This window comes from Dermacentor andersoni, chromosome 10 (genome assembly GCF_023375885.2).
Source record: "Dermacentor andersoni chromosome 10, qqDerAnde1_hic_scaffold, whole genome shotgun sequence".
NCBI classification, from domain to species: Eukaryota; Metazoa; Arthropoda; class Arachnida; order Ixodida; family Ixodidae; genus Dermacentor; species Dermacentor andersoni.
Genome location: NC_092823.1, coordinates 19753207 through 19769469, shown reverse-complemented (window position 1 = coordinate 19769469; position 16263 = coordinate 19753207). Strand labels below are relative to the sequence as shown.

The window sequence follows — 16263 nt, the reverse complement described above, 5'->3', positions numbered from 1 at the left end:
ACAGAAAATCTCAGTTGGTACCTTCATATTGATCCAGTCTGCACTAAAGCTTTTAAATCTCTCTGGTTCATTGGACGAAAGCTTTCAAAAGCCCCTATGAACGTAAAATTAGCAGCAGATAGACCATTGGTCCGGCCATGTCTTGAGTATGCTTCGTGTATATGGGACCCTTATACAGACAAAAAACGTTGCCAAATAAGAAAGAATTCAGAGAACCGCGGCTAGATTAATTTGCAACCGATATAAGCGCACTGACAGCGTGACAGAAATTATTGCTTATCTTGATATCGATACGCTTAAAGCTAGACGTACCGAATGCAGATTAAACTACTTGTACTTAATGTATAACAACATAATACAAATCAACAATTCCAATTTCATTACTCCTCATACTCTGTGCACAAGCTCGCGTTTTGATAATGGGAAAATGTTACAGGAATACAATGTTCTAAACGATACCTTTAAATATTCATTTTTTCCGAAAACCATACGCGCCTGGGATAAATTACCGAAACATATTGTAGACAGTATAAGGGTCGAGGGTTTCTTACAAAATTGAAAACGTATGGGTAAAGGGCACTTACATTGTGTTACGTGCAGTGTTTCATGTCTTGATTTATTGTATTTGCTTTTTATTGCTGTTGTTGTGGATTTCTGATGTATCTCTATTTGTGCCTGCTGCATTTTGTTACATACAGTGTTTTATGTCTTGATTTATTGTATTTGTTATTGTTATTTATTGCTGTTCTGGATTTCTGATTTATTTCCATTTGTGCCTACTGCATTGTGTTATATGCACTGTTTCATGTCTTGATTTATTGTATTTCGTTTTTATTGCTGTTGTGGATTTCTGATGTGTTTCTAGTTGTGTCTACTCCGGCTTGGAGTCAAGAAACTCTGCAGTATTCTTAAATAAAAATAAATAAATAAAGATACCTTTTGTGATCATCATCACTCCAATAACATCAGTCATATTCCGATCGGGTTCCTTCCTTCCAGGTTTTGTGGCCTACGCCGCATATTATTGACCGAAGTGCAGCAAATAATCCGACTGTTTTGCCATTTAAAAACCCTTTGAAGTTCAACTTTCTTTTGGAGTGCGCAATAGCGCTTCCTCAGCTTCAATGCCAGGAGTGACGGCAGACGTTCAGAGCGGTTCGCAGCTGGTTTTTCGGCGTTGTGTGTTGTCTGATGTGCTTTCTATGCTCGGGTCGTTCTGTCTGCGCTACAGCATACAGTAGAACAATAGCGACGTGGTGTTGGCCTCGGCGAGGGCATTCCAGGCTCTACTGACCTTTTTCGCGGAGCAGTTTGTTTTGGAGAAACGAGATGGCGCTTTTGGCGGCGCACCGCATGTTGCCTCAGCAAGAGCAGACGTATACGAAACCATTACCATTTCCACCTAGCCTCTGTGCGATCGGTTGTTGGAAATGCAGCTGAGTTTTGGCTAACGCACTCTGCTGCAATCATGCCGGAATGCATCATCATGTGGATTGAAGACGTGTGCAGTATATGAAAAAAATTTGACTGGCATATTAAGAAATAGAATGAATATGTGCAGCCGAGTTCATGAACCGCTGATGCAGCCGTCTGTATGTGTTACCGGCACTTCGATATGCGCGGCTTTCTTCGAAGATATAGAGATTTGCTCATCCGTCAGCGTTGTATCGCCAACCTTCAACGATGGCAAAAGTGAGTACCGCTCATTAAGCAATGGCAAAGGGAGTAGCGCCACTGCCTGTGAAAGGACGTTTCGCGCTCTGTATCTACACCCATCTCTACAAACTGGTACGGAATCTTACGGGCACTCTATCGCCAACGTGTCAATAAGTGAATGGGCGCACATTTGAATGTATGTTGACCATATACGCACAATAAATGACGGACTACACCGATAGCGTAGGAATGGTAGAAACGGAATGTTTAGTGACGGTTCACAAGAATAAGCTAGTTACTAGCGATAATAGATCTTTGCTAAAAGGTATCGCAATGTACAAAACGGCTACGCTGCAAGGCTTGCGCGCAGCAAGAAAAAGCATATCGGAACTGAGCACACCCGGCAGAGATTTGGCAGAAATATTCAGACAGTATCCGCACCAAGGAAATTTACTGAGTCAGAAATGTTACAAGCGGCTGCTTCAAAATATTTGCCCCATAAAAAACGAAGAGCAAAGCACACTAATCCTGATTCAATTCATGAGGAGAAAGTTTGGATATCTTGCGATACATATTTAGCCTCGCTTTCATAACAAGCACCATATATGCTGCTTGCGCCCTGTGGACATCACTTATTCAGCTTCGAAAGCACTTTTGCATGTTCTCTCAAGCTTCGGCCAAAGCTGCGGGTCGTCCATCCAATCACCGTCTAGGATATGTCCCAAACAGAAGTTTGCTAAGCCCTACCAGAGCCATTCACACCCATTGTAAACGCCAAGGCAACGGAGGCAGTTGCAGCAAGCAGTGGACGCGTCACCACGTTATCATATATGGCAGCGCCCACGGGGTTGCCGCAAAAAGGTCAATAGGAGATGCCCCCGCCAATGGACTTCAGCCTTCAGCAGACTTGAGCACAAGTTGGAGGGTGTGTCGCTATCCGCCAGGAAGCTTGTAGAGCTGACCGCTCCATCTCGATGCAATTAAAACTTATTTGTTACTGGTTACGTGAATCGTCTCGCTTCTCTGCCTGGTGCCACCCGTTGTGGTCCAGCTCCAGGCCGCCTGGCCCATGCTACCTTCACCGTCCTAGGTTCACAGTTTTTAACATAGCATTCTCTATTTTAATAACTTCAACTGCAGTGCGCAGATGTGTGAGTTCTGCAGGCGTAGATGTCGTGACATGAGACGCCTGAAATCGCAGTGTTACCCCTCTTGTCGGCATAAACGCAGCACACAAGCTGTGTACAAACCCAACCTCTTAGAATTTACTTGTGCATTAGATAGGTTACATTTCTTGGGTATGTTGTGGTTTGTGGGGGTCTTATACGGTCTAATTTAGCAACCGCCGCTCACTCCCTATTGGTAGTGCGTCTTCTTATTTCGTATAGGTTCTTTGAGCGCTATGTTGAGAAATTACCCACCCTACTGGTGATACCCGGGACTGCTGTGCGCGCCTAAGGCCTGCCGCCCTCGTAGGCTGTTGGGGCCTCGCCGCTTGCACTACCTATTGAGACTCACCCCTTTCGACGTGGTCAAGAGGCTTCAATATCCGTCTTGGCTGCTGTCCGAGTCTCATCACGCCATTTCTAGACTGTACGGGTTAAATGTGGGGGAGGGACAGAGCCGAGCAAGCGTGACATTTCTGCACGAAACTGCGCATACGCACGGTTATAATTTCTGCTGAGCATCACTTTCAGTGTGATGAAAATATACTACCATATCATAGTGATCTCTACGAAACGCGACCAGGCCTGCCGCATGAACAAATGTGCTGCCAAACTTTACGCCTCTCTGAAGCAGCGCGCTAGATTAAATTTAGCTCCCATTGCGACAAGCATGGCGGGGCAACAGCGCCATCTGTGAACACGGCACGTGCTCTTGCAAAGAGAAAATTAATAACACTAGAAAAAATTTTCTTTACATGTGGTTTTAGCAAGTCACTGCCTCTCACCAATTTTGGAGACGTTTCACACCGAAACGCATAAGACAGAGATGCGTTTAGAACGACAGTTTCTAAAAGTGATGAGTGGAGAAAATTGATTTCTCTCTTTCTACAAGGACGTGTTGCCGTGTACAAACTAAACGGCCCCTGGTCAATTTATGCAGATGTATATGTTCATGTGCTGGTAAAGGTTTCGTGGTTTTTGCGTGTCTTGTTACGAGGTTTCTTTTTTTCTCCGAGGATACAGCAGTACCTCGCAGTGCAAAGGCGACGAGAGAGAAGGAAACGCTGCTGAAACTGTTCGTCCACCAGGCGCTTTTGAGAGCCTCCTTTTATATATTGTAAAACACACTGTCTTGTCCTTTTGCGTAAGTATAATTCCAGTGACAGAAGTTGCTTGTGTCTCGTCATCTTCACAGTGCAAAGTACTGCTGCATTGTCGGCGAGTTCCTGCAGAAACGCCTCCTAACGATATTTTATGACGCATTTGATAAAACAGGTGTTATAACGTTCTTTCTTTTACTACCGCTCGTGGGTGTAGATGTAGACGTAGATCATTGTGATATGCTGGCACATACGCACTCTGGGGGATTGGCCAAGAATCAGGTAGGTTATATTAAATTCTAAAATAATTCAAAATTATATAATGGGTAAGCTATTATCGAAAGGTAGAGATTGTAGAGCCTGCATGGTTTTATGAAATTGAACATTATACCATGGTCATGAAGTAAAAACAATTCAAGGTCAGTTTTGGCGAAAGAAAAGCAGGGTAAAAAATTTTGTATTCGGAGTTTAAATCTCATTGATCCTAAAAGGCTGGAACCGGCGAACGTCGTAGCGGCGCATGAGCGGAATTTCCATCACCACGAAGCACCGGATAATCTACAATCACCGTCATGGGCAACGCTACCCTCTCACCCAACGGAGACGTTACAACGTTACCACGTGACCAGAGAGTGGATGACGACATGGACGGATTCCGCTATAAAAGGCTTTCCAGCGGACTTGCCTGGCACTGGGCACGGCGGCATCACCACGATGTGGGTCGCATCTAATCCCTTCCTGTATTTGGTACAGGTAAGCAAACGATACGGAAAGTGCTTTCGTTCTGACGATCCATTTTTGGTGGTGTTGCCGTGCCCACGGTTGTTCGGCTCCGGAATATGTTGCACTTTGTTCGATACTGCTTCATGTGTTCGATGGTTACTACTGCTTTGTGGCGACATCGAAACTAACCCCGGCCCTGAACTCGCACAAATAGCAAAACAACTTAGTGAGATTGCAATCGACATTAGGGAAATTAAAGAAAAACGCCTTACTGATATTGACAAAAAATTAGATTCCTTGGCCAGTCTAGAAATTAAGGTTACGTCGTGCCAGGAGCAAATTGCTTACCTTGAAGCAAGAATTGATGACCTGGAGAACCGAAGCAGAAGGTCTAACATCATTGTTTACGGACTACCTGAAGCTGAAGAAGAAAAAACCGAATCGCTAGAAGGTGCTGTGAACAATGAGATAATAAAAGGTATTCTTGAGCTAGAACCAGTGGCTATAGAACGTATTCATAGGTTGGGACGGCCATCCCCTGGCAAGGTTAGGCCTGTTATTCTCAAGCTCCTAGATTCAAGAGACAAAATTACAATTCTAAAGCAGGGTAGCAAACTGAAAGGCACGAATTACTCTATTGGCGAGGATTTTTCGGTAAGAGTACGGGAAATCAGAAGAAAGCTATGGCAAAGCTGCAAAATGAATCGAGAGAACGGCGAGAAAGCCTCGCTGGTATACGATAAGCTATATATCAATAAAAAGGCATACGTTTGGGACGAAAACAAAAATGATAAAGTACCTATTCAAAAAAACGGAAGCAAAAAGCGACGCACGGCGGCAAGCGAAACCCGACGGCCAAATACTCGAAGCCAAGCGCCATTGCCGCAGACATAACTGAGCAATGCGACCAGATCCCTCGTCTGGAAAGCACATCCAAAGTAAAAATCGCTAGGTCCTCCAAAAAAGCCGGAGATGTAACCAAACGGAAAGAACTGAGGCTACTTAACATAAATGCGCGCAGTGTCACTAATAAAATAGATAAGTTAGAAACCATACTTATGCAGCATGATCCTCACATCGCGGTGATAACAGAAACGTGGCTGAGAAAGGAAATTAGTGACGATGAAATCTTTCCCTCATGTTACAACGTATATCGAAAAGATAGAACTACTAGAGGTGGGGGAGTAGCTATCCTTGTTAAACCCGTAGTAGAAGCTACGATTACAACTGATGTTGGCATTCCTGAATGCTTGTGCGTACAGTTATCCTGTTGGGGACATAGCTTCATCTTATATGCATGTTACAGGTCGCCGGACGCGTGCCCGGAGTATTTAACTGTGCTCAAAGAACATATGTCACAGTATCATAATAAGAAAATTTTCGTGGTCGGTGACCTTAACTTGCCAAGTGTGGACTGGGAGGGACTGTCCTGTTCCCAGGCCAGTAAAAACGCTAACATCATGTTTGATATCATGCTCGCTCACGACCTAACTCAAATAATCAAACAACCCACACGCGTACAAGGACATGCAAGCTCGGTTCTAGATTTGGTTTTTGTAAATAGGGCTTTTTCAGAACATACCATTCTAGTGGAACAAGGGCTGTCCGATCATGAACTTGTAAGCGTGTCAATTCCTTTTCTTAAATGCAGTAGCTACCAAAAATCTCCCATTCGGTATTTTAAGGACTATTCCCGAGCTGACGATGCTCGTGTGCTTGAATACATGGAAACCGTACTTGCTGACTTTGATGAGGGCGCCCCGGACACGGGCGCTCTTTGGGACAAATTTGTTGAGACGTGTCATTATTGTATGAGCAACTTTATACCCAGCAAACGCAAACAAACACATAGGCGTACACCCTGGATGACTCGTGAAATCATTAAATTGAAGAGAAAAGTTAAACGGCTAAAAAAGCAGCATGCGCACTGCAGTATTATCGGCGATCACCAAAGAATCCTTGCACAAGCGATGCATCACGCAAAGGATTACTACTTTAAAACTGTAATGCCCAATTTTATAAAGAATGATCCTTCCAAATTCTGGAATTATCTCAGTGAAACCAAGAAAGCAGTTTCAAAGATATCAGTTGACGGTAGCATAGTCACAAATTATGAAGATATAGCAAATCATTTTAATGCCTATTTTCATAGCGTGTTTTCAGTATCCGGACCATGTACGCTTACCACGATGTCCTTTCAACCATACGAAGTCAATTTTATTTCGTATCCTGGTTTGGTTTCTATGCTTTTAAACTTAAACACGAAAAAATGTTGCGGTCCTGACGATCTTCCAAATGTGTTTCTTCGACGATATGCCGAATGCGTTGCCAAGTTCCTTTTTATTATTTTTAATAGTTCCTTGTCAACAGCAACCTTGCCGCGTGACTGGAAGACGGCCCGAGTAATCCCTATCTTCAAAAAAGGCGACAGATTATTACTATCTAACTACAGACCGATATCTTTAACTTCCTCATGTTGTAAACTTATAGAACATATTATAGCCACTCAAATTACAGAATTTCTTGACAAACACTCCATATTAACAAGTTTTCAGCACGGTTTTAGAAAGAAGTATTCGACAGTGACGCAACTCGTCACTGTTACGCATGAGTTTGCCAAAGGTCTTGATAATAATATTCAGATAGACACAATTTTTTTAGATTTCTGTAAGGCATTTGATAAAGTTCCTCATGACAAACTAATCTATAAACTAAACAACATTGGTCTTCCGAAGGTGTTGGTCGCTTGGGTGGCTGAATATTTGAGAAATCGGGTGCAGTTTGTCACAGTCGAGGATCAAAATTCGCGCCTTCTACCAGTCACGTCGGGTGTGCCCCAAGGCAGTGTGCTAGGGCCGTTGCTATTTTTGTGCTATATAAATGATATCGTAGATATAATTGATCCAACGGTTCAAATTCGATTGTTCGCAGATGACTGTATATTATTCCGTGAAGTTTGCAGCATACATGATCAAAAAGAACTAAACAAAAATCTAGATTACGTATACCAATGGTGCAACCAGTGGGGCATGGTCATAAATGCACAAAAAACAGTTTCCATTTCTATAACTAAAAGAAAATCCCCATTTCAGTATGCTTACTCCATAGGTTCATCTACAGTTAATCATGTCGATAACTACACATATTTAGGTGTAACGTTCACGGCTAACCTCTCCTGGAATTCACACGTTGATAACATTTGTTCCTCTGCTTTCAGAAAGTTGTGTTTCCTAAGACACAAGCTTCGTAATTCACCACCAAATGTAAAACTTCTATGCTATCAATCATACATCAGACCAAAGCTAGAATATGCAAGCATAGTATGGGACCCCTACACAAAACATAACATTGATAAACTCGAAAGAATTCAAAGAAAGGCTGTTCGATTTATCTTTTCTAAATTTCGTCGTGTGGACTCTCCGTCGGAACTAATGACAGCCAATAACATACCCCCCCTTCAGTACAGAAGAAGGCAATTTCGCTTGGGCTTCCTGAATTCTCTACTTAACCAGCAATTCGCTATTGATCCTTCCTTGTATTTATCCCCCCTATCCACAAGACCTACACGACATCAACAACCAAGATCTTTAACGCCATATTTCGCAAAAACAGATGCTTATAAATTTTCCTTTTTCCCGCACACAGTGTCTCAATGGAATTCTCTACCAGAGCGCGATCGTCTTGCCATCGTATAGCATTGTATACATTTAGCCATTGTGTTCATTTTTATTTATTTGTATCTGGATGTAAAACATAATGTATGTGCACCCATATACTGTGATATACTGTGATTTATACTATGTGATTTGTTAAAAATGCCCGTCCTGCTTGGACCACGTTATGTGGTCTGCAGTATGTGTAAATAAATAAATAAATAAATAAAATCTTGGATGGCAGCGGTAATCTTTCCGTCGCTATGCCCAAGTGTAGAGGCACCCAAAGAAAGCAGATTTGGAACAGATAAATCCAATCCAAGAAGGTGGAGTGGCGTTTCTGGGGTTCGTTTTCTTAAGCTAATTAATCGTCAACAAGAAATAAAAAAAAAGATTGCTATGTTTTAATCTTCCCTACACAGATGAAAAATCGGTGAGGGTGCCTGACCAGCCCTGTATAAATAAAAAAATTAAATAAGGTATGCGACAGCGACGCCTACTAATAGTTACTTCAATTTTTCTAGGTTGTGAAAGAGTGCTTTTCTAGATGTACAATACGTGTTTAGAATCCGATGAAGTTGTTATAGATGGATGGATGGAATAACTTTAATGAAAGGTCCTGCGAGCTACGGGGCTCAAGGTCCCATAGAGGGGGCTACTCCCACGTTGGGACCGGGAGTTGTAACTCCCTGGCCGCATCGTGGGCTCTCTGGACAGCCCAGAGCTGCTTCGCCTGGTCCGTGCTGCGTAATGCTTCTTGTACCTTAGCGGAGTCTTGATCCTTGTTTGCGTGGGTCCGAACCACACGGCCAGAGCAAGTGATGTACGTCTAGTGTGCTATGGCAATAAAGGCAATATGATGTTTTGTATAGGTCAGGCATGTAGTGATGTAGTCTGTTCTGCGTGGGGTACGTGTTTGTTTGAAGCATCCTGAACGTGAGGGCTTGAGGCCTGGTAAGCTTATTGTGAGGTGTGCTGTATATTCTGCGGTCTAGATAGTAGAGCTTTTTGATCTCGTTGTATGTGGAGGGAGGGTCCCGATTATCGCTGGGATGGTCACGACTAGAATAGGCGGCGTCGCGGAGGGTTAGGTCTCCCGCGCTCCTGTGAGCCATCTCGTTGAGATTGCGAGGGGCGTCCTCGATCTCTCCGAGGTGTGCCGGGAACCAGCAGATGGAGTGATGCTGCAGCGGTGCGTATCTATCGATTATTTGTAGTGCTTGGCTTGCAACTGCTCCTTTCTGAAAGGCTTTGACGGCCGAGCGTGAATCGCTGTAGACGTGGGTAGTGGTCGGGTCTGTGAGCGCGAGTGCGATGGCGACCTGTTCATATGGCACAAAGAATTCTTGCATCATTTAAGTCCGAAATCTTGCAGCTATAGTCAAGGCTCATGTAGGGAGAATTTGAATAGCTGGGCCACCTAGCAACGCTGTCTCCAATGAATAAACCGTTTCATTTAGAACCAGGCTTCTATGCCTAGGTACCCAGACTAGATAGATGGTTGAGGCACTAAGGATTTATATACTCGAAGAGGCCGATATTCATTAGGTGCTGTGAGTGCAGTAGACAAGAACAAAAAATCAGGAACAACGACTACATAATCTATTGTTGGCCTTCATTTAGGAAGGGCGAGTACTAATGCTAAACATTCTGCATGAAATATCGGAACCAAATTTGGAAGCAGCAGGGAAAACGACCAATCGAGAATAGGGCGAAATATACCAATACCACAATTTTCTTGGATCTGCGTGGCGTCAGTCGCTATGACTACAGTTGTTTGTGATGTTGTTAAAGAATCCTGTAAAATAGCAGTTAACATTCGGTAAGTTAGGTGCTCTGCGTTGCGTGGAAAAAATATCACGAAATTTACGTTAAGCGAATTTTTCCCGCCAGAAATAAGCTTTACCACTCTGATCCTAAGGTTCAACAGATCGAAAAGAGTTTGTACAAAATTAACTTGAGGAGTGTGGAATTGAGACCAATATGCATCGAAAAACATACTAAGCTTAGAAATGAACACTGTTTGACAAGGTCTTATTGGCGATTTGTACGCCCTTAAAAATGTTTGTGCCGCGAGCACACGAAACCGAGTTACAAGAGAAGGAACTCTTGCTTCTGGACACAAAATAGTAGTTGCTGCAAATTTAGGCAGGCCTAAACATAGCTATATTGCCTGCTTTTCTAGAAGAACAAGGGAGTGAAGCTTAGATGCAGGCACCACAGCGTGTAGTACAAAGCCGAATTTCCGGACAGCTAGGGCCTTCATAAATACGGCAGATTGATAACAAGGTGGCCCTGTGCATCCCTGATTGAGTGCTGCTCAGTCTACGTAACAAATCCACCGCTCGAACGCCCTTAGCTGCAATATAATCTACGTGCGCCACGCTATGAAAGCGAGCTGTCGTATATAACACCAAGATACCTAACGGCCTCTACTTGTGGAATGAAATCGAACTGTTACGACAGAGATATATGCACAGAGGTAATACAAGCAATGAGCACTTACTCACGTTTAGCGCCATACGAGCGGAATTTAGCCAGGCTTCAAGAACAGATAAAGCGCGTTGGAGGTTTTCGTAAAGTGTTTGAATATCATTTGCCGAAGAGAAGAGTGTAATATTGTTCGAATGCACCTAAGTGTTTGGTGTTACACCTAATACACCTAATACACCAAAGTGTTTGGTACGTCCTCTTGGGACGGAACAATGTTCAGTAAAATATTGAATAAAACCGAGATAGGACTGAGCCCTGTGAAACTCATTCTGCCTGCCTGTATGTACGCGATGAAGAGCCGTCTGGAAGCAATACAATTCTCTGCCACTTAATAACTGCGTAATCCATGCTTACAAATCTTTGGGGAACTCAAGTTCTCGCAGCCGCCTTCGCAATATTTCGTGTTCGACGCTATAGTACGCATTGGTGATATGAAGAGTAACCAATGCCACATACTGACCTTGGCGCCGTGCAAGTTGCATACGGCTTTCCAGGTCAATATGCACCTGCCATATGGTGCACCCGCGTGGATCCAATTTGACATGGACTAAGAACCTTTCATGGATTATTAATACTCATAACGCCAACATATAAGGCTCTTAATCAACCATACAGAATTTGATGTAAGGGCGATTGGTCTAATGTTGTGTGGGGTTTAACCCTCTCCCGGTTTTTCAGTTAATGGTATAGTCTTTGCAACCTTCCATTCTGTTGGAATCCAAGCTCCTCTGGGTGAATAATTTATGATGTTTGGTAGATCGTCAATCGACTCTTGATATAAAATTTGTAAAAAGGCCGAGCTGACTCCATCAGGGCCTGGAGCCGCAGTGGGAATTTTCTTTAGGACGTGACAATTCATCCACAGTTATCTCCGTAAAATGCTCATCAATATGGGAAATAACAGTAGGGGGACGAACATTAGAAGAATATCGATGCTCCAGTCCTTTAGCCAGAACTCCCAATGATTCTATCATGTCATGCGGTGATGAAACTCTACATTCGACGTTTACCGCCAAAGGAATTGTTTTCTTGCATGTAAGAAAGCCGAATAGCGCTCGTTTGCTATTGGGTTTGGCAAGAAAATCAAAATTCTTTATGTCGTATGCATTTTGGCTTTTGATACAGTAGGTTTAGGTGTAGGCGCATCAAATTTAGATTCTGACCAATTTTTCGGGCATTGGCTATGTAACAATTTTTTTCCAGGTGGCTTTTCTTCTGTAGTCCCGCGAGCAGTCCTCATTTCACCAGCGCGAGGAAGATTTATTTTTACCTGAGTCAACCTCAAATTCAGCTTTTCTTCGGGTGTCTTCTAAGGCTGAACAAACGCTTAATGTATTTTGTTTAGAATTCACTTCAGATAGGGCAGCCAATGGTTACATTGTAATTTACTGTAATTTATGTATGTTCGCGCACGAGACACTAAGAATGCTACCGGGCATATAATCTCAAAAATCGCTGGAATCTGGTCACTATTTGGGGCACAGTAAACAGTCGACCAGGTGGATACGCAAGGACCTGAACCTGAGAAAGTTAAATCTAGAACACAAGTAGGTAAACCTCTAACAAAAGTAGGATGACCTGAATTTCCACATACGAGATTATTGTCCTTAGACCAGTGCCACAGTCAAGTACTGCACTGATCTGTTTTTAGCCCCATGTGAGATGATGGGAGTTCAAATCGCCTGCCAATATGGCATCATTTCAGGTAATAGAAATTACACTAACCAGAGGCCATGTGTTGTGAACTCCTTAAGGATAGTACACATTACGCTTGCGTCTCTGTGCTGCCTGTAATCTTCTTTTTCGCTTTTAATGACTTACCTGCACGGTTATTTTTCTTACTTGTGTTGCAGGGTTTGCAATAACACTGCTGCAGAACAAGCTTTCCGTCTTCTCTATCACGGTACTTTCCGTCGCTGCGTGTGGAGGTGGAGCCATAGCAGGTGCCTTTTGTCCAAATATCACCTGGATGACAGTTGCAGTTGGAGGACTATACGGTACGTGTTAGGCGAGGCCTGATGTCAATAGAAAAAATAGTAGGCACTCAGGCATTCTCAGTTACCAAATTCGAGTGCGAATAATAGGCCGAATAATGCATCCGAAGACATCTAGAAGTAGCGAATAATTTTCTACGGGCAAAACTCGAGGCATAAACACACTTGTAAAGGTCGCAAAAGGGTAAAAGCTGTCATCACCCAGAGGAATCGATTGGTCTTCAAAATTTAGGACTTAATCACTGTGTGCACTGAAGCATATACTCTCAAGTGACGAACATTATTAAATGATGATACTCGTTTTATCATAACATGACAGTGATAAATCCAAGCGACAAAAATACGACGACACCTAAGCAGTTACCCGTTGGGAATGCGAAAACAATAATGCCCAAATGAACGCCGCTGAACGGTCATTCGAGCCACGAACTCCTCGCGGTCAAGCGAGCGCGGTTAGGCGCTTGGCGCGTGTTGATTTGGCCATTGATTTGGCAAGAGCCAAATCAAAGCCAAATTGCTGGCACGAGCTTGTGCGGCCATGGAACGCACCGATAACAGAGGCTTCCGAGAGTGAAAACGAGGGTCAAGGCGTAGCGCTTTAAGCGTTCACGTTGGCTTTCTAGCTCCAAGTAACTTCGCGTAGAGCATACAGTTCCTACAGGGAGGCTTACACAAATTCAGTGACGGCAGCCTTTTATTTTGCCTGTTTTTATAACTTCTCTTTAACTTACCTAAAGGAGTGCTAACACCGTACCATGACTACTCCGAATGCATCGCGTGTGCTACAATTACGCACGTAACATTTGTCAAGCGCGTGTCGCAAGATCAAGTTGCGAATGAGTGTAAATAACATCGTTAACGATAGAATGCCAGCATTCTTGCCTCCAGAAAACCACCAGTAATTAAACAAAGTAATCCGCGCCCTCCTTACCATACATACAATACGCGGCACGTAACCGCTATCGCGTACAAAGGCTGGCCGAAGGTCACCAGCGATGTGAACGTTCGATAGAGTCTTGCAAGCTACAGTGCCGCCAACGTGTGCGCTTGCCAATCTTCTAAGCACGCGGAAAGGCTCCGAGGTGGGAGCTGGAGCTATTATGTTTTTCGTGCCTTAAAGTCAACAGAAATACGCGCGGCCGATCATCGAGTTAGGATTCTGCGTATATAGAAAATACAATCAGTTGTTAATGCACAAGCATTCTTTGTCGAGCTTCCTAGCGTCACGCGAAAAGTGTCAATGCCTTGTATCTGCACAAAAATGCATTATATGCAAAGCTGGAACATTTAATCGTTATGATAGTTTAAATGTAAATGATTGGTAGTTTTTAAGCAATAAGGTACAATTGAAAGCAACAAATATGAAAAGGGAACACCCATAGAGATACATAGGGATCGAGATTCAGGGATAGTAGGGGTGGGCGTACTGAACCTTGGGGGTGGGTCAGCTCTAAATTTGAGGTTGGGTCAACTTCGAATTTCGAGGTGGGCCAACTTGAAATATGGGGTGGACCAATTTAAATTTAGGGGGAAGGCCAACTTGAAATTTATACATGGGCGAAATTAAAATTGGTGGTGGGCCAACTAAAATTTGGGTGTAGGCCAACCTGAAATTTGGTGGTGGGCCAACCTAAAGTTTAGGGGCGGGCCAACTTAAATTTGGGCATTAGCCAAGTTCAAATTTGAGCGTTGGCGAAAATAAATTTTGAGTGGGCCAACGTAAAGTTAATGGTGGTTGAAATTGAGATTTGGAGGTGGCGGTGGCCCAACCGAAATTGGCGGGTGAGCCTACTTGAAGTATGGGCCAACTTGAAGTTTGGGCTCCGCACCGTCCAATTGAACGGTGCGGAGCGTCGTTCGAGCTATGAAAATCTTCCAGGCAAGCGAGTGCGTTCAGACGCTTGGCGCGCTTTCATTGTGTCTTACGGAATCGCAGTCAGAACTCAGGTGTGAGCTTGCGGGGTCATGGAAAGGCCGCATAACACAGGCTTGCGAGGGTGACAGCGGGGGTGACATGGCATGGCGACGATGCACCCTCTCCTCACGCAACGACTCATGCGCTACTGCCACAGCAGGTGCTCGCGTTCTTATATATTTGTTTATTTCACAATACTGCAGGCCCACGTGGCCCTAGCAGGAGTGGAATTACGATGAAATGGGAAAAGAACAGCACAGAAATAATTTCCGACAACATTCGCACGACAATATAATACATCGGTTTCTCTATGACGATATTTATCACACACACACATAAAAAGAAGAACAGAACATAAAAAATTTACAAGAGTACTTGCACTAGAAATAATAACAGTTTGGCGAGGTTGATATTTAACACAAGTGTAGTTCAAGGGCTTCGTCAAAGTTTTCAGCCTCACAAACAAACTCAGGTAGACTGTTCCGATCCGAAACTGTGCGAAAACTCAGTTTAAAAGCCTCTGTTTCGGCGAAAATTGGTTGTAGGGAGTGTTTGTGAGTGTTATGTGTTGGTCGTCTTGCGATGGGCTTTAAATATGAGGTTACAGATATACTTATTTTTCCAGACAAAATATCACGCACGAATTTTAGTCGACTGATTTTTCTGCGTGCAGCTAGTGTGGGAATGCTATGCGCACTCATAAGCTCAGTTGGAGAATCCATCCTTTTATATTTATTAAATATAAATCTGGTTGCTTTCCTTTGCAGGCGTTCTAAGCACTGTATATCTTTCTTTCTTTTCTTTTTGTGGGGATCCCATACAACGGATGCATACTCCAATTTAGGTCGGATAATGGCATTGTATGCTTGAAGTTTACCATTCACCGTTGCCTTTGCAAGCTTCCTTTAAGAAAGACATAGCTTCCGAAAAGCTGTTGCGCAAATTTCGGAGATTCTTTCGAGCGCTCAGCTCCGTCAAGGCATGCTCGTGCCCGGCGTTCCAGCTCGATTGGCACGATCGCACCGAAGACGCCAGAAGCGACGGCATAGTCTGATAATCGTCTACTAAAGCCTCGGTATTCTCTGCCACCGGAGAGGCCATGGATAGGCGCGCGTAAGCATGGAAAATTCAATTAATCAGGACTACGCAAAAAACGAAGTCGTTGCCGAGACAAACAATGCTTACGCATTAGCAGGCAATTCTCATAATTTCTGCAGTTTTTGGCATTCGTTCGCGTAGCCGGAACGCGGTATCAGCGCTTCACTCATTCTCAAACAAGAGCGTAGTGAGCTTACGCTGAGTAACTTATTTTTTTTTCATGTAAGTCCCTCATGACGAATAACATTCCATCGTGCGTTAGCACATCCGTTCACGATGTGACGTCCTTGTCGCGAGCCGAGTTGCACTGAGGTGCATGCACTGAGCACCGTTGCGCTCGCTCCGGCATAAGATTTACGAGATATGACTCTAGTGAAGTGATGACCGCGCGAAGCATGGCCGAGCTATGACGCAGCCGTAGTTGCGGTAAATGAAATGGTGCAGTCATTGATAGTTAGGCAGTAT

The 16263-nt window shown here is 43.7% G+C and overlaps 1 protein-coding gene across 1 annotated transcript in view; it reads left to right on the top strand.

The window, feature by feature from the left end:
* The window catches only part of LOC126519145 (uncharacterized), a 47764-nt gene that overhangs the window by 11894 nt on the left and 19607 nt on the right, over nucleotides 1-16263 (top strand). The window contains exon 2 of the mRNA XM_055065212.2: nucleotides 12645-12788. Coding sequence (XP_054921187.2) covers nucleotides 12645-12788 — 144 coding nt within the window. The remainder of the gene's footprint in view (nucleotides 1-12644; nucleotides 12789-16263) is intronic.